General features: G+C 40.9%; 1 protein-coding gene across 5 annotated transcripts in view; it reads left to right on the top strand.

The window, feature by feature from the left end:
• The window catches only part of MCTP2 (multiple C2 and transmembrane domain containing 2), a 123801-nt gene that overhangs the window by 36785 nt on the left and 68893 nt on the right, over nt 1-18123 (top strand). For 4 of the 5 annotated variants that reach the window (XM_030498007.1, XM_030498006.1, XM_030498004.1 and 1 more), the window contains 6 exons: nt 224-366; nt 1167-1243; nt 2405-2516; nt 4544-4579; nt 12937-13101; nt 14929-15059. In XM_030498007.1, coding sequence (XP_030353867.1) covers nt 224-366; nt 1167-1243; nt 2405-2516; nt 4544-4579; nt 12937-13101; nt 14929-15059 — 664 coding nt within the window. Of the gene's footprint in view, nt 1-223; nt 367-1166; nt 1244-2404; nt 2517-4543; nt 4580-12936; nt 13102-14928; nt 15060-18123 lie in introns of those variants that run through there. The other variant, XM_030498008.1, reaches the window with a different exon arrangement.

Below are 18123 nucleotides of genomic sequence, written 5' to 3'. Positions count from 1 at the left end.
CAAACTATGAAGAATTTTTGTTGCCCGCTTTCAAGCAACTTTCTGGTTCTGTTCTATAGATTTCCTACATGAACTAGGAATTTTTATATAGGTAATTAAGTATATGCATGTTTATATAAAACGAGTCAGTACCATTTATTATTTTTATATATTGTTCTATGAAAATATAAGGTGGTGGTGTTACGTGGGGACATGCTAATCTATTTTCTATTAATTATCACAGGTACAAGTGACCCATATGTGAAGTTTAAACTGAATGGGAAAACTCTATATAAAAGTAAGGTAGTCTACAAGAACCTCAACCCAGTTTGGGATGAAACTGTTGTGCTGCCTGTACAGAGCCTCGATCAGAAACTCTGGATCAAGGTAAGCTTTAAGTTCTGGCTTTTAGATTTTTGAGAGATCAATATTTTTTTAAGCAATGATTTTCAGCTTGAGAAACGTATCGATTTTTATTCACTGCAGCAGCGTAACATAAACCACAATCCGCTTTAAGAGTTTCAGCAATTTCAAATTAAAACGCACATATGTCTTTTCCAGATTTTACTCGCATGTTTTGCTTTCCATCTGCAAAAACCCACATTGAAATAAAACTCCTTGACTGGATACATTTTAAAGCAATGGGAGCTAAATTCTGCTCGCTGTTACCGTGCTTGTGCAAACTCAGTGAAACCAACAGCGGTTTCATAAGCACGTTGTAAGAGTGTAATTTGGCTGGGTTGAACAGAATTATTACCTGGGATGCAGCCGTGACAAGTAGCAAAGCCTTTTCTCATTATGAGTAACGTTACAGTTACCAGAACCGCAAGCTACCAGTTGTGAGCACTAATTGCTAAAACATCTGTAGCCAGAAGTACCTGATTCCTGTGCAGCGTTTCATTATGCAGTCGAGCAGAGCATAAAGGAACAGGCACCTTCCGTAGCAGCACACATGTCTCTGTTTACATAATATTAAGGAGATACTTTCAAAATGCTCTTTAAATATTTAGTTAAAAATACAAATTAAAGCAGGGAGTTGGAAAATTATCCCTGAATAATAGCTAAGCTTTGATCTTTCAAATATGAAATTGAACTGGAAGAGTTTAAAATATCTGTTCTTTTATCGACTGGGATAAAACTGGCTTATGATGTGAAAATCAGATATATTTATTTTATTTTGCTACCAGGTGTACGATCGAGATTTAACCTCTTCAGACTTCATGGGTTCGGCATTTGTAGCACTCACTGAACTTGAGCTCAATAGGTAATAAGTTTATTTAACTAAAGCTTATTAATGCAGCTTATTTGAGAAACAGAAAAATAATTCAGTGCTTTTGCTCTAGCTTGGAATTTGTCTGCTCATGAAAATTTATTTTGATGGGAGGGTGGGGAGCACATTTTAATAGAAATCGCTTGAGATAAAAAGGTGTGTGTGCAGGATTTATCCAGCGTTACGTACCAGATTCAAATCCAACTTGGATGGAGCCTGGGTCAGCAGAAGGTTCTCTTTCCTTGTGATGTCTAGGAATAAGAGTTTCTACATGCAGCATTGTTTAGGGAGGGCTACACCAGAATAATTTACGGGGGAAGAATAAAGGGGGGAGAAGGTTGAGACCCCTTCCTAGCCCCATGTAGCGTGGGGTGCCTTTTTCTGTGTGTAGCTGGGTTGGGGAGCGGTTTGCCTGTCTATGAGCGCCCCGTCTCCAGCCTCCCCTGCAGCCATCCATCCCCGTGGCAGCTGCATCTGGCCCTGATTTAGTGCAGAGGCAAGCCCTGTGCCTTTTGTCTGCTGCTGCTTGGTCTCAATGTGGAGCTGGAAGCCAGGAATTCAAGTTTTAGTTCTCTCTTTTATACTCCCTTGCTGTGCAACTGTGTTTTTAGGGGAGAAAATGAGTTCTCCCTGTGTGGGTCTATTGCAGCTCCCATGGTTATCCGAATTTCTAGAAACATTAAGGAATTTGTCTGTGAGATAAAGCCACCAGGTGAAAACCAGCATTCCCATTTTCAGAGAGGGAACTGAGTCGTGGAGGGAGATTAAGCACAAACAGAGATAAGGCAAGAATAAATATCTCCAGAGTCAAATCCCAGCTGTTAATGTTAGAAAATTCGCTTGGATAAGTTTCCCTCTCGCTCTTCTTCCTTGTGAAGTTGGGATAGTAGTAACTTAATTTGGTGTGTATCTGTGTATGGAGATTTATGAGTGTTAGCAATGCTATGTGAACACTATGCTGAGTTATTGAAAGGGGGTTGTATTTTGTCAGAACTATGAAGGAACCCTCCAGATTTCCCATTTTAACATTTAAACTCAATATTAGGAATTTCAGACAAGAAGCTGAAATTTGCACAGCTCAGCATGACCTTTAATAATCAACTTGAGTTAACTGGAGTCAATAAATGCACTTTTTCACCCCTTTTTTTCTTATAGAACTACTGAGCAGGTTTTAAAACTGGAAGATCCCAACAGTTTAGAAGATGACATGGGAGTGATTGTATTAAACTTGAGTCTAGCAGTCAAGCAAGGAGACTTCAAGAGAAATGTAAGTGGCTTAGGAAATCAAATTTATAGCTGGAATGTGGTTGGGAGGGAAGAGCTGGCATAATCTGATTTAGTGGGAAATGCCACCTTTATTTTCATGCTCCGAAAGTCAATATTGAGATCAAGATAGATCATAAGTTAAAAAAGCCTTATATTTAGCTAGGTAAAAGTTGTGTAGACATCTGTGGCTGGATGCTTCATCTTGTAGCTGCGATGTGCATCGTGGCAGTGCTCTCTGGGTACCGGGCATATGGTATCCACCACTGCAGTGTGCAGGTTGCTGAAGTGAATGTATGAACCGTACCTGCTGTGATTGCTATTCCAGAGCATACTGTTTTCTGATTTACACCTAGGAGTTTAACACTAAAAAAACCCCAAACCAACAAACAAACAAAAACCAACCCAACCAAACTAAACTTATTTGGGTTTTTTTTTCTTTTTTCTTGTTTTTATGATAATATAAATATCCATGTGAAACCTAAAAGCAGAGATTTGACATTAAGACTTAAACCAATCTTGCGGAGGAGCACGCTGGCTGAGAGGAAGATATTGCTTGTAAACTCCCTGATTTTTCCGCTGATGGTTTCTTTGCCCGAGTTCAATTGAACTTGGCTTCTGGTGCTTAAATATGGTGCATTTAGTGCTGCTAGAAACCCAGAACAGCTTGGGCAGAGATTGGGAACACCACAGCTGAAGCTCATGGTTTTTAAATTTCAGGTCCTGCACATGGGAGGTTGTTTTTGCTTTTATGTTTAGCTTTTAAGACTCCTACTAGTATCTTACACAGAGTGTAAAGCATGCCTGCGTTGGTGAACTCATCCTGTTCCTGGCCAGCAAAGATGGAGAAAAGCCGAGATCAGGATTTACTTGGACTGGCTTGAAAATCAGAGCTAACTTTAACTACGTGTAATACATATGTAAAGAGAAAATATTCCTGCAAGTCTCCTGTATAGTCTAGTATGAAAGTTGCTGTTTACAGCACATTATTGAATTATAGGTATGGAATTCCAGTCTGAGTGAGATTATTTATAGAAGCATAAATGTTTCAAGGGGTTGGAAAGCAAAATAAGAAAAGCTAATGTGGGATGTCTGTCATTCATTATTTATTTTTCAAATAGTTGCCTTTTTGAGCATTGTAAAATCTCAATATTAAAATAATTGTAGTTATTTGTAACTCAATATGTGATTATTTAAAAGCTTAATGACAACATTCAAAACGCTATTGTGGTGTTTATATATCTATATTATGAGATAGCTTTGATCTGGGACGTAAATTCTCCCTCTAACTTGTACAAGAGAGTGTTGGCACACATGTCACTGGTTTGCAGGAAGGGGTAAAAAGACATAAAGTTACTTTAGCAAAAAAAGCAGTTTAGTGGAAAGAACCTCAGGAGTTCTTCTGAGATTTTTAGGAAGGCGTGGGCTAATATGGACCTAGACAGTGAGGCAGCAAATACATTGGTTTAAAGTAGCAGCTTTTGGTACTCTTGGGTGCTTAGTTAACATTCAGAATGCAGATGATAGAAGAGTTGGTGCACACTGTAATTTTTTTAAAAGACAGTGTTTTAAGCCCTCATATTTCAAATGCAAGTTGCTCAGCCATTTCCAGCGGAATCTGAATAGTAAAATGGCTCTGTCCACATTAGCACTTAGCAGCAAGATTACTTTTTTCCCCTTTCTAAATTAGCTTACTGTAGAACCAGATGGCACCAAAAGTATAAGCTGTGTTTCTTACTAATGGCTCTAGGTCCTTTCACTTTTTATTCTTGATCACTTCTTTTAATTTCCTCTTTTTTTTTTTTGTGCAATGCAGGTATTTTGAGTTTGTCGATTGTCATATGCCATGAGGGAAGGGAGGTAGATGAATGCAGTCATAGTTCTAGCCCCCTAATCAGTAATAAGCTTTTCTAACGCATATGACAAGCTGCTGTTTGAATTATTTTACTAAACTCTTTCTCCATTTTACTCCTCCTCTGTTTCCTTTCTCTGGCTTCTCTTTGGTACAATGGTGTGGGGACTCACAAATAGAGATGGTCAAGTCGGAAGAAGCGAACTTCATCCAAGGTAATCCATATTTTTTTTTTCTCTTAAAAAAAAAGTCCTCTCTCAAAATCTGTGCCCTCTCTGAAACAGAACAGGTAAACATAGGAAAATTCTGAAGTATGGTTACAACCTGTCTTAATGTGGTGTGATAACCTTTGCTTTTTTGAGCTTTTTTTTTTTTCCCAATGTAAAGAGAAATTGCTGCTGTTTCCTTATTGTGGGTGCTATGGTAGCACCTGGCAGCAAGTGAGAGTAAGACCCCATTCGGTAAAGAGCTGTAGAAACAGAGAAAAACTGTCTGTACTGAGGAAATGGGTGTAAATTCAACCAAAAAAAAGGAGCTGTAGAGAATTTGAGTTGTTTAAGGGTACCCAAAAGGTGGCTGGTAGTTGGTACTGGGGTGGAACATGGGTCTCCTGGATCCCAGTCTAATTGTTTGGGTTGCCTCTCGCAGTGGGAGGAATTTTGTGAGGCAGTATTTCTTCTGTTGGCTTTGTGGATTTTGAAATTCCTTTTGTTCTTGGGATGGAGACCAAGCAGGGGATTTTCATTACCAGCAATGTAACAGGATTTCCAAGATTTGTGTGTTGCTACATGTCTACACAACTTGCTTCCCTCGATCTTACGTAGTATCCCTGCAGGCTTCTGTTACTTTTATATTCCTGTACTGTCCCCTTTTTGCATTACATTTTAACTTGTTTGGGAAGCAGACTAGCTTTCTATTTGTTGTGTAAAGCTTTAATTTGCTATTGAGTAAATAACAATGATCTAGAGGCTGCAGGCCCCAGTACACAGCTCAAGAGCTCTACAGTCTAACTATCTGAAAAACAGAATTTGGCTCTTACAAGAACACATGCATCTTGATATTTTCCCTATATAACTGTTGCTTTGTGCCTAAATAAATTGAATAATTAACCTCCTCCTGTTTGATTCAATACAACTGTGGTGTGCTATGTAGAGGAGCCAATCCTCTCAGGTATTGTGCCAGCAGGTATATGTTTGTCAACAGAAGAAGTGCAAAGTACAGCCCTTGGAGCTGGATAGCATCTTGGTGAGCCCTGGTCTCAGGGATGTCACAGCCCCTCCTGTGGCGCTCGGCACAGAGAGCCGCCAGGCATCCCTGAATGCTGTATGACAGAAAGTGATGGAATAATTGAGGAGCTCAGCACTTTAGTTCTTTACTAAAGCTCAGGAAATTACTGTGCCCTCACTTAAGCAGTGTAGCTTGGTCCCCCTCGTTCTCATGCATGCACACACAGCTGCTCTTGACACTGGTTGGCTTTAGGTCTCAGGAAAGGGAGCTAGGTTTTTAAACTCTGGTCTTTTTTGTTCAGAATAGCCAAACTTCTGTCTTGGCTGCTGTCATTGGAATGTTTTGTTGTTGTTGTATGTTATATCTCATTGCATTATTAATAATTTTCTTATGCATGGGTTTTTGGACCTTTACCTGTGAGCCCTACTGGCAGGTTGCTTAGTTCCCAACTGACTTGTGCCTTAACATCTTTTAGAGTAAAATTAAGAGATCGTGAAGCATGGTACTGGTTTAGGATACATGAAAGTATTGTTTCAAAGAGGAGGGGAAAAAAAGCTGCAACCCTGTGCTCTATTCTCTTCCAGTCACTAGAGGGTAGGAGAGCTTCAGTTCTTCCTAGAGAAGACACAGTTCACGCTCCAGTGTGATCTCTAAAGAAAAGCTCTGTGACCATCCAAAGGCAGTAAAAAGTGTTTCCCAGCATGCGCTGGAAAAATCTGACAAAGCAGTATTTCCTAGTTTATTGATTCTGCTACTGCACTAAAACACTAGTACTGTACATCAATAACCATCTTTAGTTAGGAAACTCTGGTCTGTGGAAGCAGTACTAGCATTTTGTGGCAGAACATAAAGGCTAGAAAGAAAAATTGTGTGTATGGGGAATATAGGTGTCTAGGGAAGGCACAAGAGGTTATGGAAGAATAGCCAGAGAGTGTGATGGGGTAGAAAACAATGTTGCTGGACAAGATAAAGATACAGGAATAAGGGGGCAGGGGAAATGGTGTGAGCTCTCTAACGGATACACAAACTCGTCTCTTTTTTGGCTACTGAGCTGAATCTGGTTGTTGCAGGAGAAAAAAGGCCATATACTTTCTGTTTGAGCTGGTGAACTGAGGCAGATCTACATTTTACCTCTGTAGGTTTAGGCAAATAAAACTATTTGAAATAGTTTTCCTGGGTGTTTTGTGCTGAACTATAGCTGACCTCTATTGTAATATTCAGCTTTTCCTCTACAAATACAGCCAAAATGAGTAATGTTAAGGATGGACAAAATGAATATAACTTCCATAGCTGTTTCTTAATCTGTATTGCCTGTATGAAAGAAATCTGCTTATACTTGAATTTGACCATTTTATGTTATCTTAGTGCAGATTTGGCACATTGGTGTCCTAAATAAGTCTTTTCACATCAATCATGGGATTCTTGCTGGCTTCCCAAATTCACCCCAGATGTTTAGTATGTTGTTGGCATTAATACTTGTTGCAACTCCATGTCACTGGTGAAGGGGTTCACATGGGCTGTTGTAGGTGCCATATACTCTTCATGTGTGTACTCTAAGCTCCCTCACTTTTTGAGGGTAAAGCTACATTTTCAGACCACACTGAAAGCAGCAGCACAAGATCTCCAGTCTAGCTCTGGTTGCCTCACAGTCATTACAGATAGTATGCAGGAAGGATTTCAGAATGTCTTTTAAATCATTTTGGCGCAAGAGCTGCTGAACTGGATGATTCAGCTATCTGTTGATTACACATTATATATTTTTTCACTGCTGCTAGAAGGGAATCATTACACATTTGTGTGGACTCCCAAGACATGGGCAGCACATCCAGATCCCTCATTTTTCATCAGAGCTGAGAACAGCATTGTCCTCGCTGGGAGCTGTCTCCAAGAGTGCAGCTTTCTTTTTCTCATGGAGGAAGAGGATACTATTAGGCAGTATTAATATTCGCAAGCATACATGTGTATTGGCAAACTCTCCCCTCTTTCCTGTTTCTCCTTCTGTGACGCAGAGGGAGTTGGTAGTTATCTCTGCAGGAGCCACGCGTGCCAATGCTCAGTAGCCTTGTTTGTCCTGGGTGGCTTGAGTTTCACCCAGAGTGCCCCACACATTATTTCCAGCATTTGTACAGCTGAATAACCTTTAAATGCTTGAACATCTATGAAGCAAATAAGCAGGTTTGCTTGGGGTGGATTGACCCGCAGCAGTTCAGTCCTGAAACAAAAGCGACGCAATTGCCACCTTGATAGCCTAAGCTGATTGAATAAATTGGCTGAAAGGCTGACCGGACTGAAGTGCTCCTCAGCATCTCATTGCAGGGGAAAATCCCTCACTCGCCTTTTTTTTCCCTGTGTGTGGGCTGTTAGGTTTCATTTTTGTCTGCCTCATTGTATTTGGCTTTCTCTCACAATACCCCATGGGCAGCGACGCTTCCATGGAGCGGAGGGACTCGGTTGCCACAGGGTCACGCATCGCGGCAGCAATCTCGTGTTGGTTCACTTGCCTTTCTCGCTGTCCTCTCCTCTTTCCCAAGGGGGGACTGCCTCTGCAAAATGGTTTCTCTGTCTAATGAGGAGAGGTCCAAAAAGTCTTCCTATTTGTGTGTTGTTGTTTTCTCAAATGGCCCAGTTTCAGTGCTGACCTCTTCACAGGGTTTGCAGCAGGCTTTCTGTTGTCCTGTCTCATCCTTTTAAATGAAAGATGTGAGAGATGGGCTCGCTTCACACTTGGCCACCTCGCCGTGTCATTTAAATGTTCAATTTTTCCACATCTCTTTATGGCTTCAAAAACAAGTTTGAACTTGGGGCATGTATGTGTGTGTCAGGAAAGGAGACAGATTTGAAAGCAGCCCTGATGCACCAGAGGGGATTCGCTGGGTGCCTAGAAAGGGAGATTATATACAAATGGTGTTATCAGTGAGACTGGAGCTCCTAAAGGTTTTTTGTAAAGCTAGGTCAATGAGCTGGTTCTTTCCCCTCCAAAGCTCCGTCATTCTCACTCATCTCCTGTATTTGGCACTTTGAAGGCAGAATATGACCCACCTGCTCATTCTTGTCCAGCTTTCTTCTTTAAACCAGAACCAGAAAGTAGTAAAACAATTGAAAATTGGTGTGAGAAGCTTTTATATTAATTTTGAAACCAGGAACTAGATTCTGAAAATGGTATTGTGAGCACTGACTTCTAATTTTCCTGTTCAGAGACGTGGGATAGTTGCCGGGCAAATGTTCTTTCTAAGCAATAGGGAGATGAACCATCATCTGTTCCTCATGTGTCAGGGTCCTGTTCTATGACCAGGCCATACTTTTGCTTCAGAGACGATTACTCATTACTTACCTAATGTTACACAGTCTGTAAGTCTGCAGCAAACATGGGCTCTTAGACTTTAAAACCATCTATTTTGGTTTTTAGAGTACAGCTTTCTGGGTATCCTTATTGTTTTCTTTCTGGCTGGCTTGTTTGAGGGATGTTTTCTTTTCAGTTTTTTATCCATTTTACAGCAGTGACCTTTATGGTATCACTGGTTATTTGCACAGAGAACCCAGCCAAAATCAGAGCTCTATCTGGAGACAACCCCTCAAATTCTGGTCTCAAGGCTATCTTGATTTCAGAAGTGATGGAGGGGGGGGGGGCAGGAAGGAATAAGCAAACTTGTCTAATGTTTTGTGCTTGGGGTATGTCCAACTTCCATCATAAAGCGTGTGTTTCCTAATTTCCAGCCCTATAGCCTGATCCTAGCTTCAGACATCTTTTCTGTACCTCTGCACGGCACCTTTACTTTGGTCTGGGATGTAGCCAGAGTGTGAGCTGGCTGACTACAAAGAGTTTATAGGAAAATATAGCAGGAGAGGCCTGAAGGACCTGGCATCCACTCTGGGAGCACAGCTGGAAAGAGCTTGGGTTCAGCAGCAGGAGGAGCTGAAGTACCCAAATTCTGAGGCATCTGTAGCCTGGGAGGTAACAGGGAAAGGGAAGAGCTGAATAGATAAAGACATGTTAAAATTGCCACTGATTAAGATTTTGTGTCCTTTTCTGGCTGATACAGACAAGGGCTTTAACTTTTCTGAGCTCATTGTGAAGGCAGGTTAGCATAGTGATGGCTGGAGGGAGGGAAAGTGTTTGGCATGTCTTTTTCAGTGCTCGTTTTGCCTCTGAGTAACTTTGTTGGCCTACTCTGCACTTCCTTGCACTCTGCTCTGTAATAGTTTTGCCAACTCAGAGGGAGGCTGTGAAGTTTAATCAATTAACTCTGTGTAAATCAGTTTGAAACGAGTATGTGCAGAGTATCAGAGAGGAGGTAAGACTTTTAAAACAAATAATGCAATATCATTTTCTTGTCACCTGGGAGGCATTTTCCATAGTGCAAACTTCCCCAGGCAACACTAAAGTTTGACTCATTGATGGTCCAGGTCCGTGGGTCTACCACACATCTGGGTTTCCCCAGACGTGCTTCCTTCCAGAAACTGTGGGTGGAATCTGAGACACTGCCTGTTTCGCTGGGATTTCCACCGGGGTGGTCAAAGGAATAGCCTGCCAAATACCTGGGGAGGCTGGAGAGGTGGCCACAGAGCATGCACAGAGCGGTTCTTTGCTGCATGTGTAGATAATACAAGGCATAGAAGACATGCCAGACCTGCTGAGCACACGCTTTGGGAATGACCTGGGCATGTCAAAGCATTCCTAATGTGATGGGCTGTCTTACAGGGGCAGGAGGCAAGCAGCCTTCCTGTGCTGCTCCATTTGGAGAGAGGCTTTTGACAGTGGCAGAGCTGGGTTAGAGGAGATAAGAAGCAAACTGCAGTCATCCAGCCTGTGTCGAGGTGCTGCAGATTAGCACTATGCCATAAACCAACTGCAAACATCTTGGCTTCTTTAACCAGTGTGATGCTCTGAAGTGATGCTAGATATTATCCAGAAGGTCCTGTTAGCTGGAGACTAACATGCCCCTCTTCCGAGATGAGGACAGAATGCTTTTGCAGCTGCAGAGCCATCCGGAAAGGGGGTGCATGAGGCTGTTTGCTAGGGGCCACCTGTTTTGGAAGGTCAGAGGTGATGCATTGCAGTATGCTTTAGCGATGTTGAGCTGCAGGTGCTGATTTTTTCCCAGGACTGTGTGGAATCTGGGCTGGTTTGGGTACCTCCTAGCAGTCCTTTGAACTGTCAGGTCAGTGGATAAAAGGATGGGGTTATTATGTGTGTTACAGAACTTGAGTAGGAAGGCCCCCAACACTGAGTGACTCCCTAAAATACTGGCCTGGTTAGAAAATGAAAAGAACCCAAATTTAATTTGAGAGCTGAGCGATAACAACTATCTTCAGTGTTCAGCCTGGAAGCTTTGAAGAGAACTGGATGCTTTGTTTTTAAAAGAAATTGTAATGTGGATAATAAACTTTGCCTGTTTTTTTTATTGTTGAACTAACATCAAATATCTCTTCCTCCTCTGAGGAAGGAGCTTAGGGGGAGGGAAAATCCTTAGTCCTAAAGCAGCAAGTACATCACATCAAACATGACTATGTTAAATACTAAAATGTTCAAAGTACAACCGAGATAGATAAAGGCTTTGATGGGAAGTGGATATTTCCCAGGGACATTACAAGCAATAATCCAGATGTTATGGTGTAATGCAATGAGTGTCCATGGATAGATGGGGAGCTCAAGCCAAGCAGTGCCTGCTGTAGGCCTTAGCCCTCCACTCCCATGCTGTTACGCCATATGGAAGCAATCTCCAGGCCCCCTTAATAGCCAGCTTTGGATTCCATTTTCACAGGGCTCATAGAGCTAAGTGGAGCTGTTTTATGGACAAGTTAGATAGAAGCCTTTCCAAGATAAACATCCAATTTGAAATTAGGACATACCAAGCTGCAAAATTATTTTAGGGCATATTTCATGGAAGCACTGCCATTTTTCTAAGGAGATTGCCAGACTGTAGAATGCCCTTTGATCCCTTGTGGACATTACTCCCTTCTTTATAAAAAGGATTTTGAAATAGTTGCAGTGTTTAGGGAGGAATATATCTGCTGGGACTTTGAAGTATGTCCATGGGAACAGTCATGCTTTAGCTTTTTGGCCTAAAAGACGAACTTTAAAAAAAAAATTATATAAAAAAGAAATTACATTGCAGCTGGATTTATGAATCAAAATCTCGTTTTCTTTTTAAAGGTAGGAATTTTTAACAAGCTTGCCAGGAAAGCCAAACGGGATGTTTAAATAGAAGTATATTAATATGCTTGTGGGATTCAGAGTTGGGTATTTTAACCAGTAAAAAGCAAGTAAAAAAATTTGTGAGTTCACCACCCATGATTTAAGAATTTTGTTGCTGGGTAATTGATCCATAAAAAGTAATCTTCAGACATCAGGTGCTTTTGCAATCGTTTTATTTAGCAACAACATTTCTTACTTGCTTTTAAAGCTAACACGTCCTGTTTTAAAGTGACTTGTGAAATCTTCTCCTCCGTCTTGCTCCCACCTGTATATGACATGATTGAAGCTCCCAAGTGTGGCGAGTTAAAAGTTGCTTCACAAGAATAAAATATGGCAGGGTTTTTACTGCGAGAAGAAAAGCGTAGCCTTGAGTTTTAATGCTTCCAGCTCACTCCCCCCAAATAAAGGCCTATTTAATCATCTTTTCTCCAATAAAATACTGCCAGTTAGCAAACTGTTAGCACAGCCATGCTATGTACGATGAAGCTGCGAAGGTAACAAATGTGGCTACCAGGTAACCATAACTCCAGATAAAGAGCCTGGTGTTTTTTTCAGCAGGCATCAGTGTGTTTGATTCGTGAGCTTTGTTTCTGGAAGCAGGCGCTGCAAAGCAGGCGAAGAGCTAATGGGGATGACAGTGGTTGAGTGATTGAGGAGGTGGAAGATGCATGTTCAGCCTTTCACCTGGCCATAGGCTTTACAACTGCGGGCTGTCTCCTCGGAAAGAACAGACTTGTGTTTTATGGATGTAGACGGAGACATTTAAGAGTTTACTTTAGTTTCTCCCCTCTTCTACCTCTCCTCCCCATCGCTCTCCTGTGTCTTTCCCTGAGCCAAGCTAACAGATTGCTCTCAACGCTTGAGGTCTGCTTTCGCCAAAGCTCAGCCGGGTTAGCTGAAGTTGACTTCTCTGGAGGTTTAAGCTAACCCTGCTGATTTTACTCTAATGCTTAGTACTGTCCCTTCAAGGGGCCAGCCATAGTGCAGTACAGGCATCTATAGCATCCTATTGCTCTCTGTTCTCCATATTCTTAGGGGTACCTAGGAGTACCTCTCTCACTTCTGGTACTTATGTATCACAGTTTGAGCATAAAAACATGGGGTTTGTTTGGGTATATGAATGTTTCATGTTGCTGACTTGCTTTTCAGTCGAGTTTCATGCGGAGCGTGCGACTCTCTGACTCTTTGTGCAAGAACCAGTTGTGGAATGGACTGGTCACCATCACGCTTTTGGAGGGGAAGAACATCCCCGGAGGGGGCTTGGCAGAGATTTTTATTCTCCTCAAACTGGGAGATCAAAGATACAAGAGTAAGGTAGGTATTAAGGATTTCCTTTTGTTTGCTGAAGGCAATAAGGTGTTGCTTTTACCAGTGTGGCTACCTCAGATGGAACTATTCTTGAATCTCTTTTATATAAGTGAGATCAAAACCAGGAGACCAGATCAGGGACATTAACATTTTTCTAATATGTTTTACATGCCAGTATTGAAATAAGAAGGTAGGAATATTTTGTGTATCTGGTTTTGTGCATTTAACACATTCAGCATATTGATGGATGCTTGCCATTAATATGAAATGAAATAAATCTGTGTGCATCACGCATGTTTTGTTCTCTGCCAATACAGAAGTTAGGTTTGCAATGTTAGGGATGCTGGAAAAGCAGACCTGAAATGATTCCCAGTGCAGGGCAATTATTACTATTATTACTATTATTATTTTCATTTTAAGGCACCTTTCTTGAACAATGTTATGTATAGCAGAACCCACACCCTTCCCTCAAACACACAGAATATTACATGGTTTTGGTTTTCATTTTTATTCTTCTAGGCTATGTTTACTTGTATCCAGTACCATTTCATAGCAATCTAAGAAATGAATGGGGTTCCCAAAGATATACATTGCATCTCCCAAGTCTAATAAAGAGAGAGGCTATAATTAAAATAATACTCTGTTGAGAAAGCATGAGCTCTGCATGTCATGAACTGGAAGCGTGGAGGGAGGAGGCGGAGGAGGAAACTAAACCCCCTCCTGTACAAAATGTACAGAACAAGTTCACAGAACATAACCTTCCGATGTAGGCTCATCTGAAACCTGCACTCTGTCCCCCACATCGGACCTCAAACCAAGGTCATGATAGAATGTTTTTATTTAGAAAAGCAGCTTTGAGAAATAGCAAATGGGTTATTTTAGAATAAATATACGTTATTCCATTTAAGATCCCTTTTTATGCTTCTCTTTAATGGTCCATAGCCTGTGCCATGAATCTGCAAGACTGCACTGTTTGCAGTCACAGAAAATTAAGAAGCCCGGTCAAGTACGATGTTGCCTTCAGTGAGTTAATTGCTTAGTATTTCTGTCTGGGGTCCAGCAAAAGTTGGGGACCGCTGCGTTTACACCCTAATAACTCTTCAGATTGGCAGTACTTCACATCCTTTCCTGGAGTTTATTCAACTTATGAATTACAATCTCTCGTGGTCCAGAAAAGCAGACAAGATGGGAGAAATCTCAGTCATGGTCCCGCTATTCCTATCTCCTGTTCTCTCAGTGGTCATGCTGATATTGATGGTGGGTAGTGTAGTGTGGTATGAATTGCAAGTGATTTAAGTCCTAATCCAGTGAATGAATACTCAGTGTAACCTGAACATATGAACAATCTCACTGAACTCAGAGGGACAATTTACAGATCTCACATTAACTGGGTGGTAATAATTTTAAGGCTGCTTCTTCTTTGCCTATATCTTAATGTTGAAGGGTAAAAATACTGGTTTAGGTTCCTTAATTCATGCAAACCTGTTTTCAGGTGATTGTCCTCAAAAGGTTTATTCTTGATTTCTTCCAGCGTGTGATGTTGAATAACCCCCACAGTCCACTGAAAGTGAAGCTGGTGGATCCACCTTGCATTTCAGCATTTCTCCAGCCATTGATTCATGTCACATTTGCATATTTATCATTACTGGGAGAAGAAAGAGAGTTTTTAAGGAAGATGAGGCTGTGCGTGATGGGCTGGGGAGCTTTGGTTGGAATGACTTTAGTACTTGATGCTCTAATATCCAGCCTTGATCTTGTGGAATTGATATGTGCTTTACTGTGGAAATAAGTACCGTTTAAGAAAAGTAAATATTATAACTGCATGTTTTCTAGACACTGTGTAAGAGTGCAAATCCTCAGTGGAGGGAACAGTTTGATTTTCACTACTTCTCTGACAGGAAGGATATGTTGGACATTGAGGTCTGGAGAAAGGATAACAAAAAGCATGAGGAGCTTTTGGGAAGGTAAGTTGTTTGGTGGGGTTTTTTTTTTTGTGTTTTTATGTTTTTGTTTTGTTTTAATTTTTTAAGGGGGAATAAGTTCAAAAGATAACATGGGTTTTATTATCATCATTAAAATAAATTGATCAATTAAAAAAAAATAGCATCATACTTTATGTTTCTCTGCTTATTTCAGTCACATCCAGATGCCTCTGCAAGGGTATGTTTATTAAAATGTATTAATGGGTAATTGATAAGCCACAACCTGAATGCAGAGACACCCAAGCTGACTCTGCACATGCTGGCTGTAAAATCCCAAATCCCATGGGAGCTCCGTGGCAGCCGTTACAAGGAGAGCCGGCAGCAGTGCGGAGACAGTATCTGTGTTGCAGGGTGATACTGCTCCAGATCCCATTGTGGTCTGCTGGGCTGATTTGAGGCTTCAGGCTCTCAGCAGCTCAGGGATCTTTGTGCTCCTTTTGAGAGTGGCACTGGTGTACCTTTCTTCTGTTTGCACTTGGGTGATGTGTTCTTGTAGCCTTGTTTACATATGGGTCCTGTTACCTGGTCTTGCTTCATTCAGTTAATCTCTTTCCTATTGCCACAGAGGACTGATCTCTGTCGTTTTGGTGCCCGACATTGTTGACAAGCTCATGTTTCAGACATTGTTTTTGGGAGCAGCCTCAGGTGATTTGCCCATCTCCTGACTGATTTAGTACTACTGTATTATTCGACTATAGCTTCAAATTGTCAAGTAATGATCTTACGCCACGTTAGCAAATGAGGCTTTTTTGTGGGATAGTAGTCAACCTTTTATTTTTAAATTTTAATTGAATACAGTATGATTCCTACACTTAAGTCCTGCTCTTTCCCTTCTACTCTAACTCCGTCTTACTTTGTACAGTATTAGTACAGTCTTGGTTTCCTAATAGTGACTATATTCTTTCCGCTTGCAGCATTGTCATCTAGAACAATCTCCCCAAACTGCATCTGCACAGTTGGCTACATGCAACAGCTCCAAGAACTATTTAATTTACTGGAGCCCCTCTTGGGTCTGCCTGTGCTTATGTGCTTGCAGGATCAGTGCTACAGCCTCTAAATTCTTAGGGGCAGGGATCCTGTTTGAAGTTGTTTGCTGTTCTCACCTGGCGAGGGTTTCACAACTTGCAGACTAAATAACAGTAACAAATAAGAACATTCTTTTACTTTGAGCATTCAAATAGTTTGAAACTATTCACTGAAAAGAACAATGCCCTTTGGCTCTACAAATGTTTGTGGTTTTGCAAAGCAGGAAATGCTTTCTGGCTGAATGCTGCTGCTCATCACATGGAGAAGAGGCTGAAGATGAATCTGTTCCTTCCATTCTCACAGTTACTTTTATTACTTCTGATATTCTTTTCAGAGTTAAGAAATATAGCAGTATTTGTGGCTTGCCTCTGTTCAGCCTCCCTGATGCTGGAACAATTCTTCCTTAGTCTTTTTTCCGTCTTTTTATTTTTCCTACTGATTTCTGGCAGGTGGTGTTCAGTGTGGCAAAAAATTATCAGCAAAGTGCTTATTCTATTATTAAAGATTTCAACACTGGGAAAGTGTGTGTTAGATTTACCTTAAAGTTATTTTTGCTGTCTCTGTGGAGAGAAAAATATTGCTGCTGTTGCATTAAGTGCAGAAAAGTGTAGCATCGAAACAGGAAAAAATTATACTACATTTTAAAGAATAGGTAAACACCAAATGCATAACAACAAGTCTTGTTTTTACAGCATAGAAGCTTTTGACTCCCCATAAATAATATTTTATGAAGGGTTCAAATCTGGAAAAGAATTCTGGAGGAAAACCTGCATTATGAGGTGCATGTTTATTGTCTCCATGACTTCCAAGTTGAGTTTTGAGATTTCTGGAATTCACAACATCATTGTAAAAAAGACTCTTCAGTAAAATATTTGTGGGTTATATTCAGTCATTACACATAGCAGTACGCCCCAACTGCCCTCAAATAATTTGCATGGTTTTAAGGACAAGGCATAGTTTGCCAGATCTTAATAATTCTGTGGTCAATTTGTGGATACAATTAGAATTCATTATGCTCCTCTGAAGGCTGTATTGGTTAAACTGCATTGGTTAGACTTTTAAATATATATTTTCAATATTTAAATGAAGTTGAGATGTGCGAGGTGGAGTTATGTCTGATAATCCAGACTGCTGAACTTCTGTGGAATAAAGATTTCTCTGAATTCCTTTAGACCCAGGGTTTCATGTAGGATGGATGCCTTAAGCCATTCAGAACATGGCTCTTTTCCCAGGCATAATTTGGTTTCAAGGTAAAATATTGTTCTTGAAATAGGACCTGAAGTGTCTGTGGAGACCAGGGAACATGTAGAATAAGAAAAGTGTTGGACCTCTGCTACTAAACACTAACACCTGGGGCATTTGCTTCTGAATTAGTGAGGAAACATTCAGTGGGATTTCATGTCACCCTTCTCCTATCACAAAATGAACTCTCGCTGTCAGTGCACATCACAAGCTGAATTATTACTTTCAGCCTACCTGCATTCTCCTTAGATTTTCCAGCTGCATCCAACTTCTTTTCCTTGCTTAAAATACTGCAGCCTTGAGTGGTTCAGCTGCCGGGGTCTGACACTGAGGGGTGGCTGGTTTGGTGCTGGGTGAAATAGTCCCTCTATTTAATCTGCGCAGAACTGTTGGTAATGTTTATTGAGTGCTTTTTGTGTCCTTTGGGATAAGAGGTATGCTATAAACAGGAGATGATCTTAATTTCTATTAAGAAACAAAGGTGTTAACTGTGCAGAATTTGTCCAGGCAGAGTTAAATCTTTTATGCCAGGTTGTTAGAGAGGGTTTCTGCATTAAGGGATATGGTTTGAAAAAGAGATGTTGCAGAATGTTAGAGGTTTTTTCTTCACATGTTTACCTCAAGAAAGAGGTTTTACAAAAATTCCTGACTTAGGACTATGAGATTGGAGTGCATCCAATATCTTTATGATGAATGCCTCCAGGAAACAGTGTCTTTGCGGCAAGAAACAATCCTTATTTTAAAGGCTGTGTTGTTGGGATGGAGCAGTAAAATCTGC

This window comes from Strigops habroptila, chromosome 9, assembly GCF_004027225.2.
Source record: "Strigops habroptila isolate Jane chromosome 9, bStrHab1.2.pri, whole genome shotgun sequence".
Classification (NCBI taxonomy): Eukaryota; Metazoa; Chordata; class Aves; order Psittaciformes; family Psittacidae; genus Strigops; species Strigops habroptila.
The sequence above is the reverse complement of the archived record's forward strand: the minus strand, read 5'-3'. Positions and strand labels throughout refer to the sequence as shown.